General features: G+C 68.6%; 2 protein-coding genes across 2 annotated transcripts in view; both read left to right on the forward strand.

Annotated features, from left to right (window-relative positions):
* AAAS (aladin WD repeat nucleoporin) overlaps positions 1 to 17272 on the forward strand; it is a 49059-nt gene that overhangs the window by 21349 nt on the left and 10438 nt on the right. The gene's annotated exons all lie outside the window — the stretch shown is intronic.
* Positions 9679 to 15829, forward strand: SP7 (Sp7 transcription factor). Its single transcript, XM_064498758.1, has 2 exons — positions 9679 to 10108; positions 14411 to 15829. Exon 2 carries the CDS (start codon positions 14503 to 14505, stop codon positions 15505 to 15507), a length of 1005 nt encoding a protein of 334 aa, XP_064354828.1. The 5' UTR covers positions 9679 to 10108; positions 14411 to 14502; the 3' UTR covers positions 15508 to 15829.

Here is a 17272-nt window from a genome sequence, read left to right on the forward strand (position 1 = left end):
ATTACCTTCATTGTTCCCCACTGCCCCCAGTGTTCCCCCATTGCTCCCCATTCCCCCATTGTTCCCCATTGTTCCCCATTGTTCCCCCATTATTTCCCATTGCCCCCATTACCCTCATTGTTCCGCCATTGTTCCGCATTCCCCATTGTTCCCCCATTGCTCCCCATTCCCCCATTGTTCCCCATTGTTCCCCATTACCCCCGGTGTTCCCCCATTGTCCCCCATTGTTCCCCATTGTTCCCCATTGTTCCCCATTACCCCCGGTGTTCCTCCACTGTTCCCCATTGTTCCCCATTGCTCCCCATGCCCCCATTGTCCCCCATTGTCCCTCATTGTCCCCCATTGTTCCCCGTCCCCGCCGCCCCCCGCGGCGCCCGGGGGCTGCGGCGCCCCCTGGTGGCCGCGGCGGGTCGGTGCCGCCCCCCCCCCGGCCGCGGCACTCGGCTGCCACCTGGCGGGCGGCGCCGGCGGCGCAGGGGGACGTGGCCTGCGCTGGCCTGTCCCCAGCCCTGTCCCAGCCCTGTCCCTGTCTCCAAATGTGTCCCCAACCCTTCCCCAGTCCTGTCCCCAACCCATTCCCTGTCCCCAGCCCTGTCCTTGTCCCCAACCCTGTCCCCAACCCTGTCCCAAACCCTGTCCCTGTCCTAACCCATCCCCGACCCTGTCCTTTCCTTGTCCCCAACCTGTCCCCAGCTCCGTCCCTCTCCTATCTCTGTCCCTGTCCTCATCCCTGTCCTAGCCCAGTCTATCTCCCTATCCCATCCCCAACCCTGTCCCTGTCCCGGGATGGGGACCAGTATGTGGGGGAATGGGGACACTGGGATGGGGAATGGAGGCACTGGGACCAGTGTGAGGGGGAATGGGGGCACTGGGAAGGGGAATAGGGGCACTGGGACCAGTTTGGCAGGGAATAGGGACACTGGGCTGGAGAATGGAGGCACTGGGATGGGACTGAGGGCACTGGAATGGGGAATGGAGGCACTGGGACCAGCGTGGGGGGAAATGGAGGCACTGGGAAGGGGAATGGGAGCACTGGGAAGGGGAATGGGATCATTGGGATGGGACTGAGGGCACTGGGATGGGGAACAGGGGCACTGGGATGAGGAATGGGAACACTGGGATGGGACTGAGGGCACCAGGATGGGGAGCAGGGGCACTGGGAAGGGGAATGGCAACGCTGGGAAGGGGAATGGGGCACTGGGATGGGGATGGGACCACTGGGATGGGGAATGGGGACACCGGCATGGGGAATGGGGGACTATGATGGGGAATGGGGACACCGGGATGGGGAATGGAGACACTGGGATGGGGAACAGGGGACTAGGATGGGGAATGGGGACACTGGGATGGGGAATGGGGCACTGGGACCAGTGTGGGAGGGAAATGGGGACATTGGGATGGGGAATGGGAGACTAGGATGGGGAATGGGGACACTGGGATGGGGAATGAGGCACTGGGATGGGGAATGGGGACACCGGCATGGGGAATGGGGTACTATGATGGGGAATGGGAGACTAGGATGGGGAATGGGGACACTGGGATGGGGAATGGGAGACTAGGATGGGGAATGGGGACACTGGGATGGGGAACGGGGGACTAGGATGGGGAATGGGGACACTGGGATGGGGAATGGGGCACTGGGACCAGCGTGGGAGGGAAATGGGGACACTAGGATGGGGAATGGGGCCCTGGGACCAGTCTGGAGGAGGAAGGGGAGCACTGGGAGCAGCAGGGGGGGGCAGAGGAGCCACCCACCCCCCCGGGCCACCCTGCCAGGAGCGTCCCAGGGCCAGACCCCCCCCCCGTGTCCCCCCCCGCGGGTCGCGGCCCGGCGGCCGCAAGGAATCAGGGCGACGCCGGCGACTCCCAGCAATTTGGGGCTGGGACCGCAGCGAGGCGGCGGGGCGGGCGCCAGGCCCGGCCGGGAGCCACCGCGGGGGGGGCCGCGCCTCCGGGACCCCCCCGCCCTGCCGCCGGGACCCCCCGGGCACCGCGGGGGGAAGCGCGCAGCGGGGGGGTCTCACCCCCTCCCCGCCACCCCCCCGCCCCGGCCGCTGCGCCCTCCGCTTTGATGCGGCTTCGGCACCGCAGAGCAATGAGAGCCACATGCCGGAGGGAGGGATGGAGGGAGGGGGATGGAGGGATGGGGAGGGATGGGGGGAGGATGGAGGGATGGGGGACGCAGGGAGGGATGGAGGAGGGTGGAGGGATGGGGAGGGATAGGATGGAGGATGGAGGGATGGGGATGGAGGGATGGGGGAGGTTGGAGGGAAGGGGATGCAGGGATGGGGGATGGAGGGATGGAGAAAGGTGGAGGATGGAGGAATGTGTTGGAGGGATGGGGAGGGATAGGATGGAGGGATGGGGAAGGATGGAGAATGGAGGAATGTGTTGGAGGGGTGGGGTGGAGGGAGAGAGGGAGGAATGGGCTAGGGGGGGTGGAGGGAAGGTGGGTGGAGGGAGGAGGATGGAGGGATTGGGAGGGATAGGATGGAGGATGGAGGGATGGGGATGGATGGAGGAGGATGGAGGGATGGGGATGGATGGAGGAGGATGGAGGGATGGGTGGTGAATGGAGGAGGGTGGAGGGATGGGGTGCAGGGATGGAGGGAGCGACGGAGAGGTTGGGGGATGCAGGGAGGGATGGAGGAGGATGGAGGGAGAGATGGAGGGGTGCAGGGACAGATGGGGAGGGATGGAGATGGAGGAATGCATTGCATGGATGGGGAGGGATGGGGTGGAGGGAGGATAGGGATGGGATGGAGGGATGAGATGGAGGGAGGATGGGGATGGAGGGATGGGATGGAGGGATGGGATGGAGGGAGGATGGGGATGGAGGGATGGAGGGAGGGGTGGAGGGATGGACAGGGCTGGGTGGGCAGCCAGACTGGGGGGGGGGGAATGGCCGGCTGGGGGGCTGAAGGGGGGGCAGACGGCCGGGGACCTGGGCCGGGGGGTTCCTCCGCGGTCCCCAGGGCCGGTCCCCGGTGTCCCCGCGGGCGGGGCCGGTCCCCGGTGGCCACCGCCGCTATTTATAGCCCGGCCAGGGATAATTAGAGGGTGGGAAGGAAACGGCAGCAGGGCCACGGCCGGGCCCGGCCTCCGGGACCCCCCCGCTGCGGCCCGGGGCAGCCTCGGCCCCGGCCTCCCCGGGTCCCCTGGGTCCCCCCGGGTCCCTCAGGTCCCCTCGGGACCCCTCAGGTCCCCCCAGCACCCACCGTGTCACCCCATGTCCCTCACATCCCCCTGTGTCCCTATGGGTCCCTCAGGTCCCCTCAGGTCCCCCTCATGTCTCCCTGTGGCCCCCCCCAAATCCCTGGGTCCCCTTGTGTCACCCCATGTCCGCCTCATCCCCCCAGGTGCCTTCTGTCCCCATGGGTCCCCCCCAGCACCCCCATGTCCCCCACCCTCCCTTCATGCCCCCCATATCCCTCCAGGTCCCCCAGCTCCCCCATGTCTCCCTGTGTCACCCCATGTCCCCCACATCCCCACGGGGCCCCCCAGGGTCCCTGTGTCCCCATGGGTCCCCCAAGTCCCCGTGGCTTCCCCCAGGCCTCTCAGGTCCCCCCAGGTCCCCTTGGGTCCCCACGGGTCCTCCGTGTCCCCTTGGGTTCCCCCAGGCTATCCCAAGTCCCCTTGGGTCCCCTTGGGTCTCGCAGGCCCCTCATGTCCCCCTAGGTCCCCACAGGTCCCCATGGGTCCTCCATGTCCCCTTGGCTTCCCCCAGGCCCCCTAGGTCCCCCCAGGTCCCTTGTGTCCCTATGGGTCCCCATGGGTCCTCCATGTCCCCTTGGCTTCCCCCAGGCTATCCCAAGTCCTCTTGGGTCCCCTTGGGTTCCCCCAGTCCCCTTATGTCCCCCTAGGTCCCCACAGGTCCCCATGGGTCCCCTCAGGTCCTCCATGTCCCCTTGGGTTCCCCCAGGCTCCCCCAAGTCCCCTTGGGTCCCCTTGGGTCCCCCAGGCCCCCTATGTGCCCCCAGGTCCCCTGTATCCCCATGGGTGCCCTTGGGTCTTCCATGTCCCCTTGGGTCCTCCAGGTCCCCTATGTCCCCCCAGGTCCCCTTGGGTCCCCTTGGGTCCCCCCCACCCCCCAGGTCCCCTCCTGTCCCCACAGATCCCCCCCAGCCCTCCCATGCCACCGTCACCTCTTCCCACGTGGCCGGGCCGGGGCGGGGGGATGCTGGGGGCCACCCGGCCTCCGGGCTCCCGGCCCCCGCCGCCCCATCGCTGCTGGCAGTGCCGGGGGGCCGCGGTGGCGGTGGCGGTGGCGGGGGCCACCCCCCCCCGCGGCCGCTGGAGCCCGCGGGCGCTGGCACGGCGCGGCCGGCTCACCCACACGCGCATTAGGGCCGCGGCTATTTCGGGGCCTCCGACCGCAAGGGAAACAGCCGGGGGCTGCGGGGGGGGCGGCGGCGGCGGGGGGGGGCCGCCGGGCGAGGGGGAGCGCGAGGGCGGGCGGCGGGGCGTGGGGCCACCCCCCCGGGGTCCCCCGGGCTGCCGGCCTGGCACTGGGCCGGGGGCGCTGGGGACACGGGGCTGGGGGGCTTGGGGACACCGGGATGCCGGGGGGGCTGGGGACACTGTTGTGGGGTGCTTGGGGACACTGGGATGCCAGGGCGCTGGGGACACGGGGCTGGGGGGCTTGGGGACATTGGTGTAGGGGGCTTGGGGACACCAGGATGCTGGGGGGCTGGGGACACGGGGCTGGGGGGCTTGGGGACACCGGGATGCCGGGGGGGCTGGGGACACCGTTGTGGGGGGCTTGGGGACACTGGGATGCCAGGGGGCTGGGGACACAGGGCTGGGGGGCTTGGGGACACTGGGATGCCAGGGGGCTGGGGACATGGGGCCAGGGGCCTGGGGACATTGGTGTAGGGGGCTTGGGGACACCAGGATGCTGGGGGGATGGGGACATGGGGCTGGGGGGCTTGGGGACACTGGGATGCCAGGGGGCTGGGGACACGGGGCTGGGGGGCTTGGGGACACCGGGATGCCGAGGGGGCTGGGGACATGGGGCCAGGGGCCTGGGGACATTGGTGTAGGGGGCTTGGGGACACCAGGATGCTGGGGGGATGGGGACATGGGGCTGGGGGGCTTGGGGACACTGGGATGCCGGGGGGCTGGGGACACGGGGCTGGGAGGGTCAGGGACACCCAGCCTCAGTGTCCCCAGCTCCAGTGCCCCCAGTGCTCCCAGTGCCCCAATGCCAGCAGTGCCAGCCCCCTAGTCCCAGTGCCCCCAGTGCCAGCGGTGCCAGTGGTGCCAGCCCCCCAACCCCAGCACCCCACTGCTCCCCCCAGCCCCAGTGCCCCCAGTGTTCCCAGTGCCCCAGTGCCGGTGGTGCCAGCCCCCCAGCGCCAGCCCCACCACCCCTCCCAGCCCAGTGCCCCCAGTGCCCCCAGTGCCCCCAGCCCCAGTGTCCCAGTGCTGATGGTGCCAGCCCCCAATCTCGGCGTCCCCAGTGCTCCCAGTGCCCCGGTGCTGGCGGTGCCAGCCCCCCAGCCCCAGTGCCCCCAGTGCCCCAGTCCCAGTGTCCCAGCGATGGCAGTGCCAGCCCCCCAGCCCCAGTGCCCCCAGTGCCCCCAGTGCCCCCAGTCCCAGTGTCCCAGCGATGGCAGTGCCAGCCCTCCAGCCCCAGTGCTCCCAGTGCCCCCGGCGCCAGCCCCCCAGCCCAGCGCCGCCCCCCCAGTCCCAGTGTCCCCAGTGCCCCCAGTGTCCCCAGTGTCCCCAGTGTCCCCAGTGCCCCCAGTGCTCCCAGTGCCCCCGGTGCCAGCCCCCCCCAGCGCCCCCCCCTCCGCCGCCGCCACACATGGAAGCGATTCCCGGGTTTATTTTCGCTCCTTTGAAGGGGCCGCGGAGCCCCCGGGCCGCGGCTGGCGGCTGCCGCAGGACGCCGGGGCTCCCGCGCGGGGCGGCCGGGGGGGGGGACACCGGCACCCCCCCCGCCCCCGAGACCCCCCCGGCTCCTGTCACGGCGGCTGAGCCCCCTCCAACTCGTGTCGTGGAGTCTGAGCCCCCCCCAGACGCAATCGAAAGGGCCTGAGACCCCCCAAACTCATGACACGTCGGGGCTGAGACCCCCCCCCAACTGTGGGGGGCTGAGACCCCTCAAACTCCTCCTGGGGGGGGCAGAGGCCCCACAAACTTGTGTCATGGGTGGGGGGGGGTCTCACCTCCCCCAAACTCTTCTCACGGGGGCTGAGACCCCCCAAAACTCGTGTCGGGGCTGGAGCCAGGGCTGCTCACGAGGGGCGTCAAGGGAAGGAGGGAGGATGGGGAGGGAGGGAGGGAAGGAGGGAGGATGGGGAGAGAGGGAGGGAAGGAAGGTGGATGGGGGGAAAGGAGGGATGGAGAGAGGTGGATGGAGGGATGGAGGGGGAGAAAGGGAAGGAGGGGTGGATAGAGGGATGGATAGAGGGATGGATGGATGGGTGGATGGAGGGATGGATGGAGAGAAGGGGAAGGAGGGATGGATGGAGGGATGGAAGGAGGGGTGGAGGGATGGATAGAGGGGTGGATGGAGGGATAGATGAAGAGAGGGAAGGAGGGATGAATGGAGGGATGGATTGTGGGGTGGATGGGGTGGATGGAAGGATAGATGGAGAGAGGGAAGGAGGGATGGAGGGATGATGGAGGGATGGAAGGAGGGATGAATGGAGGGATGGATTGTGGGGTGGATGGAGGGATAGATGGAGAGAAGGGGAAGGAGGGATGGATGGAGGGATGGAGGGGGGATGGAGAGAGGGAAGGGAGGATGGAGAGATGGAAGGAAGAAGGGATGGAGGGAAGCAGGGCACCCCCTCCCCGCCGCCCCCCCCCGGCGAGGGCCCAGGCATCCGGGGCGGGGGGGCCGGGTATAAATACGCAGTAATTGCGAGCGCCCGCGCGGGCCGCGCGCTAAAATAAGCCGCCGGCTCCGTGGGCAGCCGGACCCGGCGCCGCCCTGTAATCGGCGCCCGCCGCCGCCAAGCCGCTCATTTCCCCCCGCCGCGCCGGGGGCCCAGGCGTCCGGGCCCCCCCCGGCCCTGCCCCGGCCCTCGCCTCGGCCCGGGCTCCCCAAACCCCCCCCCCATCAGCGGGTGGGGGCCCGGGCTGCTCCCACCCTTGGGTGCCCCCCACCCGGCCGGGGGGGCAGGGGGGGTCGCGGGTTGTGGCCTCCGGCCGGCCGGGCCACGGCGCCGGCGGCTCCCGAGCGGAAAACCTTGACTCAGGGCTGGGGAATGGCCCCGCTGGCTCCCGGGCGGGAATTTGGGGGGGATAATAATAATGATAATAATAATAATGATAATAATAATGAAGATAAAAGCGGGGCTGGCCCGAGCGCCGGGGGAAACCGAGGCAGGGGAGGGCAGGAGGCCACCGCTGCCACCGGGACCCCGGTGTCCGGGTTGTCCCTGGCTCCGCTGATCGGTTTGAGGTCGGAAGCGGAGCCGCGGGGTGGCTGTCCTCGTCCCCTGTCCCCAAACGCGCCGCTGCTCCTGGCCCTGCTCCGGGCCTGGCCCCTGTCCCCATCCCTGGTCCCTGTCCCAGGTCCCCGTCCCCATCTCTGATCCCTGTCCCCATCCTGATCCCCATCCCGGGTCCCTTCCTGTCCCCATCTCCAGTCCCCTCCTGTCCCCATCCCTGGTCCCCGTCACCATCCCTGCTCCATCCCCACCCCATCCCCATCCCTGATCCCCATCCCAGGTTCCCATCCCCATCCCAGGTCCCTGTCCCCATCCCTGCTCCATCCCCATCCCTGCTCCATCCCCACCCCACCCCCATCCTGGGTCCCCTCCTGTCCCCTGTCCCCAGCCTGCCTCTGTCCCCCCCCCCCGGCGCCCTTCTGTGCTGGTCCCTGCTTCATCCCTTCCCCTGTCCCCATCCCTGGTCCCTCTGTCCCCACCCCAACCCCATCCCCACCCCGCTGCATCCCTTCCCCAACCTCATCCCAGCCCCGTCCTTGTCCCTGGTCCCTGTTTGTCCCTGTCCCTGTCCCTGTCTGCATCCCTGGTCCTCCTTTGTCCCCATCCCTGATCCCATTCCCATCCCTGGTCCCTGTTTGTCCCCATCTTTGTCCCCATCCCTGTCCCTGTCCTCATCCCTGGTCCCCATTTGTCCCTGTCCCTGATCCCATTCCCATCCCTGGTCCCCGTTTTCCCCACTTCTGTCCCCGTCCCTGTCCCCATCCCCATCCCTGGTCCCCTTTGTCCTCATCCTTGGTCCCCGTTCGTCCCCATTCCTGTCCCCATCCCTGATCCCATCCCTGGTCCCTGTTATCCCCATCCCCATCCCCATCGCCATCCCCGTCCCGCTAACGAGGGGCAGGCGGACGAGGCCCGGCCGGGTGGGGGACGCTCCCCACGGCCCGGACGCCTGGGCCCCGCCGGCAGCCACCCTGCCCTGTCACCCTGCCTCGGGACTGGGGGGGGGGGCACCGTTTCGGGGTGTTTTCAGCCCCTGTGGGGGACGAGGCCTCGGTGCCCCCAGCTCTCTCCCTCCGTCCTGGCCCTGCCTCTTCCTCCCTCTCTTTCCTCTTGTTCTTTCCTCTCCCCGGTCTTCTCTTCCTCCCTTTTGCCTTTTTCCTTCCCTCCTTTCTCTCCCGTCTCCGTTTTCATCCCCTCCTTTTCCCTGGCCTCCATCCCGCCCGGCCTGTCCTGCCCTTCTCTCTCCCCCTCTCCTTCCTCTGCCTTTTCCGCTACCTTCCTCCTCCATCCCCTCTTCTCTCCGCTCCGTTTTCCCCCCATCCTTCCTTTTCTCCCTCCTTCTTCCTTCCCCTTTTCCTTCTGTTTCCTTAGCGCTTCCTCTCCATCGCCTCCTTTTCCTCTTGGCCCTCTCCCTCCATCCTTCCCTGCTCGGTCACTCCTCTTTCCTTTCCCTCTTTCTCCCCTCTTTTTTCTTTCATTCCCTTCCCTCCTCCCCGCTCCCGCCGTCCCCTGGAGCTGGTCCCTTTCCCTCAGCTTCGATCCTTCGGCCTTTGTGTCTTCCTCCCTTCCCAACTTCCCTTCTCTTCTCTCGTCACCTTGCTCTTTTCCCAGTTTCTGTTTCCTTTTCCTACTTTTTCTTTTCCTTTTTTCTACCTTTCATTTTTCTTTTCCTCTCTCCTTTCCCTTTTCCTTCTTTCCTTTTCCCTTTTCCCTTTCCCTTTTCTTTTCCCTTTTGCTTCTTTCCTTTTCCCTTTTCCTTTTCCCTCTTCTTTTTCCCTTTTCCTTCTTTCCTTTTCCCTTTTCCTTCTTTTCCTTTCCTGTTCCTTTTCCTTTCCTTTTCCTTTTCCTCCTTTTTCTTTCCCTTTCCTTTTCTCTTTCCTTTTTCTTCTTCTCTTTTCCTGTTTCTTCCTTTTTCTTTTCCTTTTCTTTTCCTTCTCCCTGACCTTTTTCCTTTTCCTTCTTTTTCCCTTTTCCTTTTTCTTCCTTTTCTCTTTTCCTTTTCCCTTTCCTTTTCTTCTCTTTTCCTTTGCCTCCTTTCTTTTCCTTTCTCATCCTTTTTTCTTTTCCTTTCCGCTTTTCTTCCTTTCCCTTTCCTTTCCCTTTTCCCTTTTCCTTCTTCTTCTCTTTTCCCTCTCTTTCCCTTTCCCTTTTCCCCTTCTCCTTCTTTTCTTTCTCTTTCCCTTCTTCGCCGTCGTCTATTTTTTTTCGCCCTCCCCCCGTCCCCCGCCGCCCCCCCGGCCCGGCCGGGCCCCCCCGGCCGAGGGGCGGTTCGGGGCAGGGCTCCCGCCGCGGCCCCGGTCCCGGCCCGGCCCAGCCGCGGCGCAGCGGCACAGCGGGGCGGGCGGCCGCCGCGCTCCCCTCCGCTCCCCGCCGCACCGGCGCCCCCGGAGCCCCCGGCACCCCCGGCAACCGGCACCCCCGGCACCTCCGGGAACCGGCACCCCCGGGAACCGGCACCCCCGGTACCTCCGGGAACCAGCACCCCCGGGACCCCCAGGACCCGGCACCCCCGGGACCCCCGGGAACCGGCACCTCCGGGAACCGGCGCCCTCAAGATCCCCGGAGCCCGGCAGCCCCGGTAACCGGCAGCCCCGGCACCCTCGGACCTCGGCACCCCCGGGAGCCCCCGGGAACCGGCACCCTCCGACCCCGGCACCCCCGGGAGCCCCGGCACTGCGGGACCCGCGGAGCCCCGGAGCGCGGTAAGGAGCCCGGGGCGCCTCGGGGGGGGGGGCGGGGGGGGGAGGCGGACGGACACTGGGACACCGGCACCATCCCGGGACCGGGGAGCCCCCCCGGGGGTCAGGGACCCTCTGGGACAGGGGATCCCCCCACCCCGGGATGGGGATTCCCCCGGGATGGGGACCCCCCCCAGGACACAGGGACCCCCGGGACACAGGGACCCCCAGGACAGGGGACCCCCAGGACAGAGGACCCCCCCGGGATGGGGGTCCCCCCCTTTGGGATAGGGAATCCCCCTGGGAAAGGACCCCCCCAAGCATAAGGGATCCCCTGGGATAAGGGACCCCCCCCCCCTCGGGATGGGGACCCCCCCAAAAGGAGGTGCCCCCCCCAGGCCGTGAGGGCTGCAAGGACCTGCTGTTTCCAGACGGGTGTCCCCGTGTCCCTGTGTCCCCGTGTCCCTGTGTCCCCCCCCCGCCACCGCTGCCACCGCCGCAGTGGGACCCCGGCTGCGGCCGCCCGGGGCTATGGCGGGTCCCATGACACCGGGGCCCCCCGGGGGCGCGTGGGGACCTGCCGGTGGGGACGCGTCTGTCCCCAGGGCCACGGCGCCCCGTGACCTGCCGGTGGGGACCTGTGTGTCCCCAAGGCCACAGAGCACCAGGAGCTGCTGGTGGGGACACGTCTGTCCCCAAAGCCATGGCACATCAGGAGCTGCTGGTGGGGACACGTCTGTCCCCAAGGCCACAGAGTGCCAGGAGCTGCTGGTGGGGACAGGTTTGTCCCCAGATCCATGACACACCAGGAGCTGCTGGTGGGGACACGTCTGTCCCCAAACCTGTGGCACCCTGGGACCTGCTGGTGGGGACACGTCTGTCCCCAAGGCCACAGTGCCAGGAGCTGCTGGTGGGGACACATCTGTCCCCAAGGCCACAGCACGCCAGGACCTGCTGATGGGGACACGTCTGTCCCCAGACCTGTGGCACCCTGGGACCTGCTAGTGGGGACATGTCTGTCCCCAAGGCCACAGCACGCCAGGACCTGCTGACGGGGACACGTCTGTCCCCAGACCTGTGGCATGCCAGGAGCCGCTGGTGGGGACACGTCTGTCCCCAAGGCCACAGCATGCCAGGACCTGCTGACGGGGACACGTCTGTCCCCAGACCTGTGGCACGCCAGGAGCTGCCGATGGGGACATGTCTGTCCCCGGCACGCGGTGGCCGCAGGTCCCTGTGGGGACACAGGGCTGGCGCCGGAGGCCACCGCGGTCCCCGGGGGGGGGACAGGGAGAGGGGGACGTGCCCGTGGCAGGGGACAGGGACGACGTCCCCCTTCCCCGCAGGGGGTCCCGGCCTCCCTCCCGCTGTCCCCTGCCCGTGGGGACCCCGGTGTCACCCCCGCCCGGGGAGGGGACGGGGCCACGTGGCCCCCCGGCTGCCTGGGGACCTGGGGGAGGAGCTGGGGGCACAGTGGGGGCTCGGTGGGTCCCCGGGGGGGGTCTGGGGCCGCGGTGACGGTGACCTCGGCCGGTGCCTGGTGGCACCGCACAGGGGCCAAAATGGCTGCGGCTGCGCAGGGAGGCAGCGGGGCCGGGGACAGGGATGGGGACCGGGAATGAGGGATCGGGGAGCGGGAATGAGGGATTGGGGACAGGGGACTGGGGAGGGGGGGTCAGGGATGGGGGATTGGGGCCTGGGAATTGGGGATTGGGGACTGGGAATAAGGGATTGGGGCCTGGGAATTGGGGATTGGGGACTGGGGACAGCAGACTGGGAATGAGGGACTGGAGACCGGGGACTGGGAATGAGGGACTCGGGACTGGGAATAAGGGATTGCAGGATTGGGAATTAGGGATTGGGGACAGGGGACTGGGAAGGAGGAATTGGGGGATTGGGGACTGGGAATTAGGGACTGGGGACCGTGAATGAGGGATTTGGGACATCGGACTGGGAATGGGGGATTGGGGACTGGGAATGAGGGATTTGGGACAGGGGACTGGGGGTCAGGGAATGGGGGACTGGGGACTGGGAATGAGGGACCGGGGCCTGGGAATGAGGGATTGGGGACTGGGAATGAGGGATGGGGGATTGGGGACTGGGAATTAAGGACTGAGGACTGGGAAGGAGGGATTGGGGACTGGGGAGCTGGGTCAGCAACTGGGAACCAGGGACTGGGAATGAGGGACTGGGGACCACGGAGCAGGGGTGGGATGTGCAGGGAGGGGAATTGGGGGCTGGGGAGCATGGATCACGGCCTGGGATTGGGGCCCGGGATCACAGCTCGGGGCTGGGATTGGGACTCGGGATCACGGCTTGGGGCTGGGATCGGGGCCCGGGATCACGGCTTGGGGCTGGGATCGGGGCCTGGGATCACGGCTCGGGGCTCGGGGCCTGGGGATGGGGAATCAGGGATCGGGCTTTGGGCACTGGGAATTGGGCACCCGGGAATGGGGGATCAGGGATGGGGAACTGGGATCAGGGATTGGGAATCGGGGGTGAGGGATGGAGGACTGGGGACCGACTACTGCGGACTGGGGAGCCGGGATCAGGGACTGGGAACTGGGGATGGGGAACTGGGAATCTGGGACTGGGGAGCGGGAACTGGGAATCAGGGACCAGGACTGGGGAGCGGGAACTGGGGAGTGGGAATTGGGGAGCGGGGATGGGGGATCGGAGCCTGGGAATCAGGGACTGGGGCTCACGGAGCCAGGATGGGGCCTTGGGGCTGCTGGGACCCGGAGCCCCCCCACCCCGCTGGGACGGGACCCAGGCGTCCGGGGCAGCCCGCTGGGGCCGGGTGGCCCCGAGTGGCTTCTCCGGTGTCTAATCAGGGTTCAGCTCCAGTTGCCAGGTCCCTCCCCCCCCTCCCCCCCCCCCAAGCCTCATTTCTGCAGCAGCCACCAGTGCACCGAGCTGCAGCCGTTCTCAGCCCGGCCCGGGCTCTCCCGGGGGGGGGGGGCGGGCGCCCGGTTCCTAATTTACCGGCACAAGCTAAGCTGATTTATGGGAGGTTTACACTATTTTAAGCGTGCCTCCGTTAGGCGCTCGCCCTGGTTTTAATTAGCTCGGCTCTGGCGGCAGGGCAGCGTTCCCGGGGCACAGGCCTGGCCCTTGTTATCCTTGGAGGGCCGGGAGCACATTGCGGCCGCAGCCGGGGCCGGATTAAAAATAGGCGCAGCGCAAAAAAGCATCGCGAGGGGAAAAAAAAAGCTGGAAAAGCCGCAAATTGGGAGGGGGGGAGGGGGGAAAAAAAGGGAAAAAAAGGGAGAAAAGAGAAACCGGGCTGCGGGGGGGGGGGGGTGCAAACGGGGGGAGCCGCGCGGCCGGGGGCAGCTCGTGACGCCCGGTCTCGGCTTTTCCCGCGCGGCCTCGGCGAGCGGCACATGAAACCCGGGGAGGGAATAAAAGGAGAGGAAGTCGCGGAGGGAGCGGGCGGGGGGGGGGGGAGGCCGCAGCGTAATTCGATTAAAAGGCCATAAAGGCAGAAGGAGCCGAGATTGGAAACAGGGGGAGGCCGGGAGCCCGGCGCGGCGGGGGGGAGAGGGGCGGCGGCGGCCCCCCGGGGGTTGCTCAACCCTGGTATTAGCCCTCAGAGAATCCCCCCCCCCACCCCGCCATGAGGCTCCCGGAGAGGGGTGCTCCCGAAGTGTGGGGTGCCCCATGGCACTGGGGGCCCCACGGCGCTGGGTACCGGATGGCGGTGGGTGCCCCACATCACTGGGTGCTGCATTGCACCAGGTGCCCCATTGCTCTGGGTGCCCCATTGAACTGGGTGTCCCTCCTCACTGAGTGCCCCATTGCATTGGGTGCCCCACTGCACCAGGTGCCCCATTGCACCAGGTGCCCCATTGCACTGGGTGTCCCTCCTCACTGAGTGCCCCATTGCACCAGGTGCCCCATTGCACTGGGTGCCCCATGCTCTGGGTGCCTCATTGCACTGGGTGCCCCACATTGTTGGGTGCCCCATTGCACTGGGTGCCCCATTGCTCTGGGTGTCCTTCCTCACTGCGTGCCCCATTGCACCAGGTGCCCCATTGCACTGGGTGTCCCTCATCACTGGGTGCCCCATTGCACCGGGTGCCTCATTGCTCTGGCTGCCCCACATCACTGGGTGCCCCATTGCTCTGGATCTCTCATTGCTCTGGGTGTCCTATTGCACCAGGTGCCCCCTTGCACTGGGTGCCCCATTGCACCAAATACCCGGTTGCTCTGGGTGCCCCACGGCTCTGGGTGCCCCATTGCACCGGGTGCCCCACATCACTGGGTGCCCCATCGCACCGGCTGCCCCCCTGCCGCCCCCCAACCCCGTCTCTCTCCCCACAGGCCGCCGGGCGCCATGGCCCCGAGCGCCCCGCTCCGCTGACGCCCGCCCGGCCGGACCCCCCCCGCCGCCACCCCCCCCTCCCGCCGCCGCCATGGGCGACTCGTACGCGGCGGCCGCCTTCCCCAGCGCCGCGGGGCTGCTGCCGCCCTCGGGCAGCCCCCAGGCACCCGCCTACGGCCCCGACTACGGCGCCTTCGCCCCCCCCTTCGCCCCGCCGCCCGCCGCCGCCGGCCCCCAGGAGCCGCTGGCCCCCGGCCCCGTGGTGGTGGCCAAGGGCCACCCGCCCGGTGACTGGTGTCACCCGCCGCTGGAGGTGGCCCACGCCGCCTACGGCTCCTGGTACAAAGCCGGGCTGGGGGGGGCCGCCGGAGGAGGCGGGGGGGGCGGCGCTGCGGGGGGGGGTCCCTGGTGGGACGTGCACCCCAACGGCGCCTGGCTGGGCGGCGAGGGGCTGCCGGGCCCCCTGCGGGCCCCCAGCCCCCCCCTGCCCGCCTACGGCACCGACCTGGCCGCCCTGACGCCCTACGGCGCCGCCCCGCTGCTGCCCCCGCCGCCCCCCCCGCCGCCCCCCCCTCAAAAACCCGAGGGGCCCAAAGCCGCGCGGGGCAGCCCGGGCGGCGGCGGCGGCGGCGGGGGGAGCGGGGGGCGGCCGCCCTGCGACTGCCCCAACTGCCAGGAGCTGGAGCGGCTCGGGGGGGCGGCGGGGGGGGGCGGCGGGCGGCGGAAGCCGCTGCACAGCTGCCACGTGCCGGGCTGCGGGAAGGTGTACGGCAAGGCGTCGCACCTCAAGGCCCACCTGCGCTGGCACACGGGCGAGCGGCCCTTCGTCTGCAACTGGCTCTTCTGCGGCAAGCGCTTCCCGCGCGCCGACGAGCTGGAGCGCCACGTGCGCACCCACACCCGCGAGAAGAAGTTCACCTGCCTCCTCTGCGACAAGCGCTTCACCCGCTCCGACCACCTCAGCAAGCACCAGAAGACCCACGGCGAGGCCAAGGCCCCCCCCGAGCCCCCCGCCGCCGCCGCCGCCGCCGCCCCTGCGTCCCCCCCCGCCAAGGACCCCCCCAGCCCCGAGCCCGGCAGCTTGCTGGAGATCTGAGCCCTTCCTCCTCCTCTTCCTCCTCCTCGCCCCGCGGGGGTATTTATTGGGCGGGCGCCCGGCTCGGTATAAATTATAGCTTTTAAGTTATGCGGCGGCGTTAGCGCCCGGGCTCCTAACGAACCGGGCGGTTTTTGGGGGGGGGGTGTTTTGTCACCCCCCCCCCCCCTTCGCCCCGCACACAGCTCAGGGACAGGGTTGGAGCCCGCGGTCGGCCCCTTCCTTCCCCCCCCCTTCGTTAGCCCGCCCGGGCCGTTAGGCACTAATGTCCCCCCCACCCCGTTTGAGCTGGCTGCCCCCCCCCCCAAAAAAATAATTTGCAATAAAGGGATGGATGAGGAGCGAAAGCGGAGCGGCGGCGGCCTCTTCCTGCCCCCCCCCCCGGCGCTGAGCACGGGCGGCTTCGTTGCAGTGGTGGCTGCAGCAGAGGTTCCCCCCCCCCCCAGCGTGGCTGAGCCGAGGGGTGATGGGGGCTCAGCAGGGCTGGGAACAACCTGTGTCCCCATGTCCCCATCCATGTGTCCCCATAACCCCCATTCCTGTGCCCTGTGTCCCCATGTCCCCATCCATGTGTCCCCATGGCCACCATCCCCATCTCCCTTGGTCCCCATATCCCCATGGCCACCATCCCTGTGTCCCTCTGTCCCCACAACCCCCATTCCTGTCCCCATGTCCCATCATCCCCATGGCCACCATCCTCATGTCCCATGGTCCCCATATCCCCATGGCCATCATCCATGTGTCCCTCTGTCCCCACAGCCCCCATCCCTGTGTCTCCATGTCCCCATGTCCCATGGTCCCCATGGCCACCATCCATGTGTCCCATGGTCCCCATATCCCCAAGGCCACCATCCCTGAGTCCCTGTGTCCCCACGGCCACCATCCACGTGTTCCTCTGTCCCCGCAACCCCCATAGCTGTGTCTCCATGTCCCATGGTCCCCATGTCCCCATGGCCACCATCCCCGTGTCCCATAGTCCCCACGGCCACCATCCCCATGTCCCTCTGTCACAAGGTCCCCATAACCCCCATCCCTGCGTCCCTCTGTCCCCCACACCCCCAGGCTCAGGGACCGCACAAGCACCCCGAGCTGCTTTTGGGGACAGAACGGGGCTTTGTCACCGGGGCCGACCCCAGCCCCCGGGAAGGACGGGGGGCCGCCCCGCACCCCAGTTCCCCCCGGCAGCCTCGAGGGCCGGAGGCGCGGGGGGGCCGCGGCGTCCCCCCACGCCAGGCGCTCCCGGCTCGGCGCCACGGTTTGGGGCTTCCCTGGGTTTTTCTGCAAAACGCCGCAAAGCAGAGGGGAAAAAAAACAAACCGAAGGGGCGAGCGAGGGCGGAAAGGGCCCGGCGCCCGGCGCCAGCGCAAACAGCGGCTGCAGCCGCGGCCCCGCGCGCGGCCGCCACGGCACCGGGGAGGCAGCCGGGGCCGCGGCGGGTCCCTGCGCCAGCGTGGCGGGGCCACGTGTGCCAGCCGCCGGCTGAGTCACCGCCGCCGCGGCCCCGGCTCCCCAGAGCTGGCGAGGACCCAGGCGTCCCCCCCCGCCCCGTTGTCCCCGGGAGGTGACGGGGCGCCCGGGGCAGGGGATGCTGCGCGACGGAGCCTGGATGCGGCCCCGGCCCCAGCGTGCGAAGGGGAAACTGAGGCACGAGGGGCGGCCGGAGCCTTGGGACGGCAGGGGACCCCACGCCGCGGGCGCTGCCTCTCCCCGTGCCGTAAAGCCGCCCCGGGGGATTCGGGATGGCCGGTGCCGGCTCTTCCAGCCC

The sequence above is a fragment of the Dromaius novaehollandiae genome, chromosome 28, assembly GCF_036370855.1.
Source record: "Dromaius novaehollandiae isolate bDroNov1 chromosome 28, bDroNov1.hap1, whole genome shotgun sequence".
Classification (NCBI taxonomy): Eukaryota; Metazoa; Chordata; class Aves; order Casuariiformes; family Dromaiidae; genus Dromaius; species Dromaius novaehollandiae.

Bases quoted from the DNA above. Each gene is read 5' to 3' on its own strand.
- SP7 (XM_064498758.1), top strand. From the start codon at position 14,503: ATGGGCGACTCGTACGCGGCGGCCGCCTTCCCCAGCGCCGCGGGGCTG.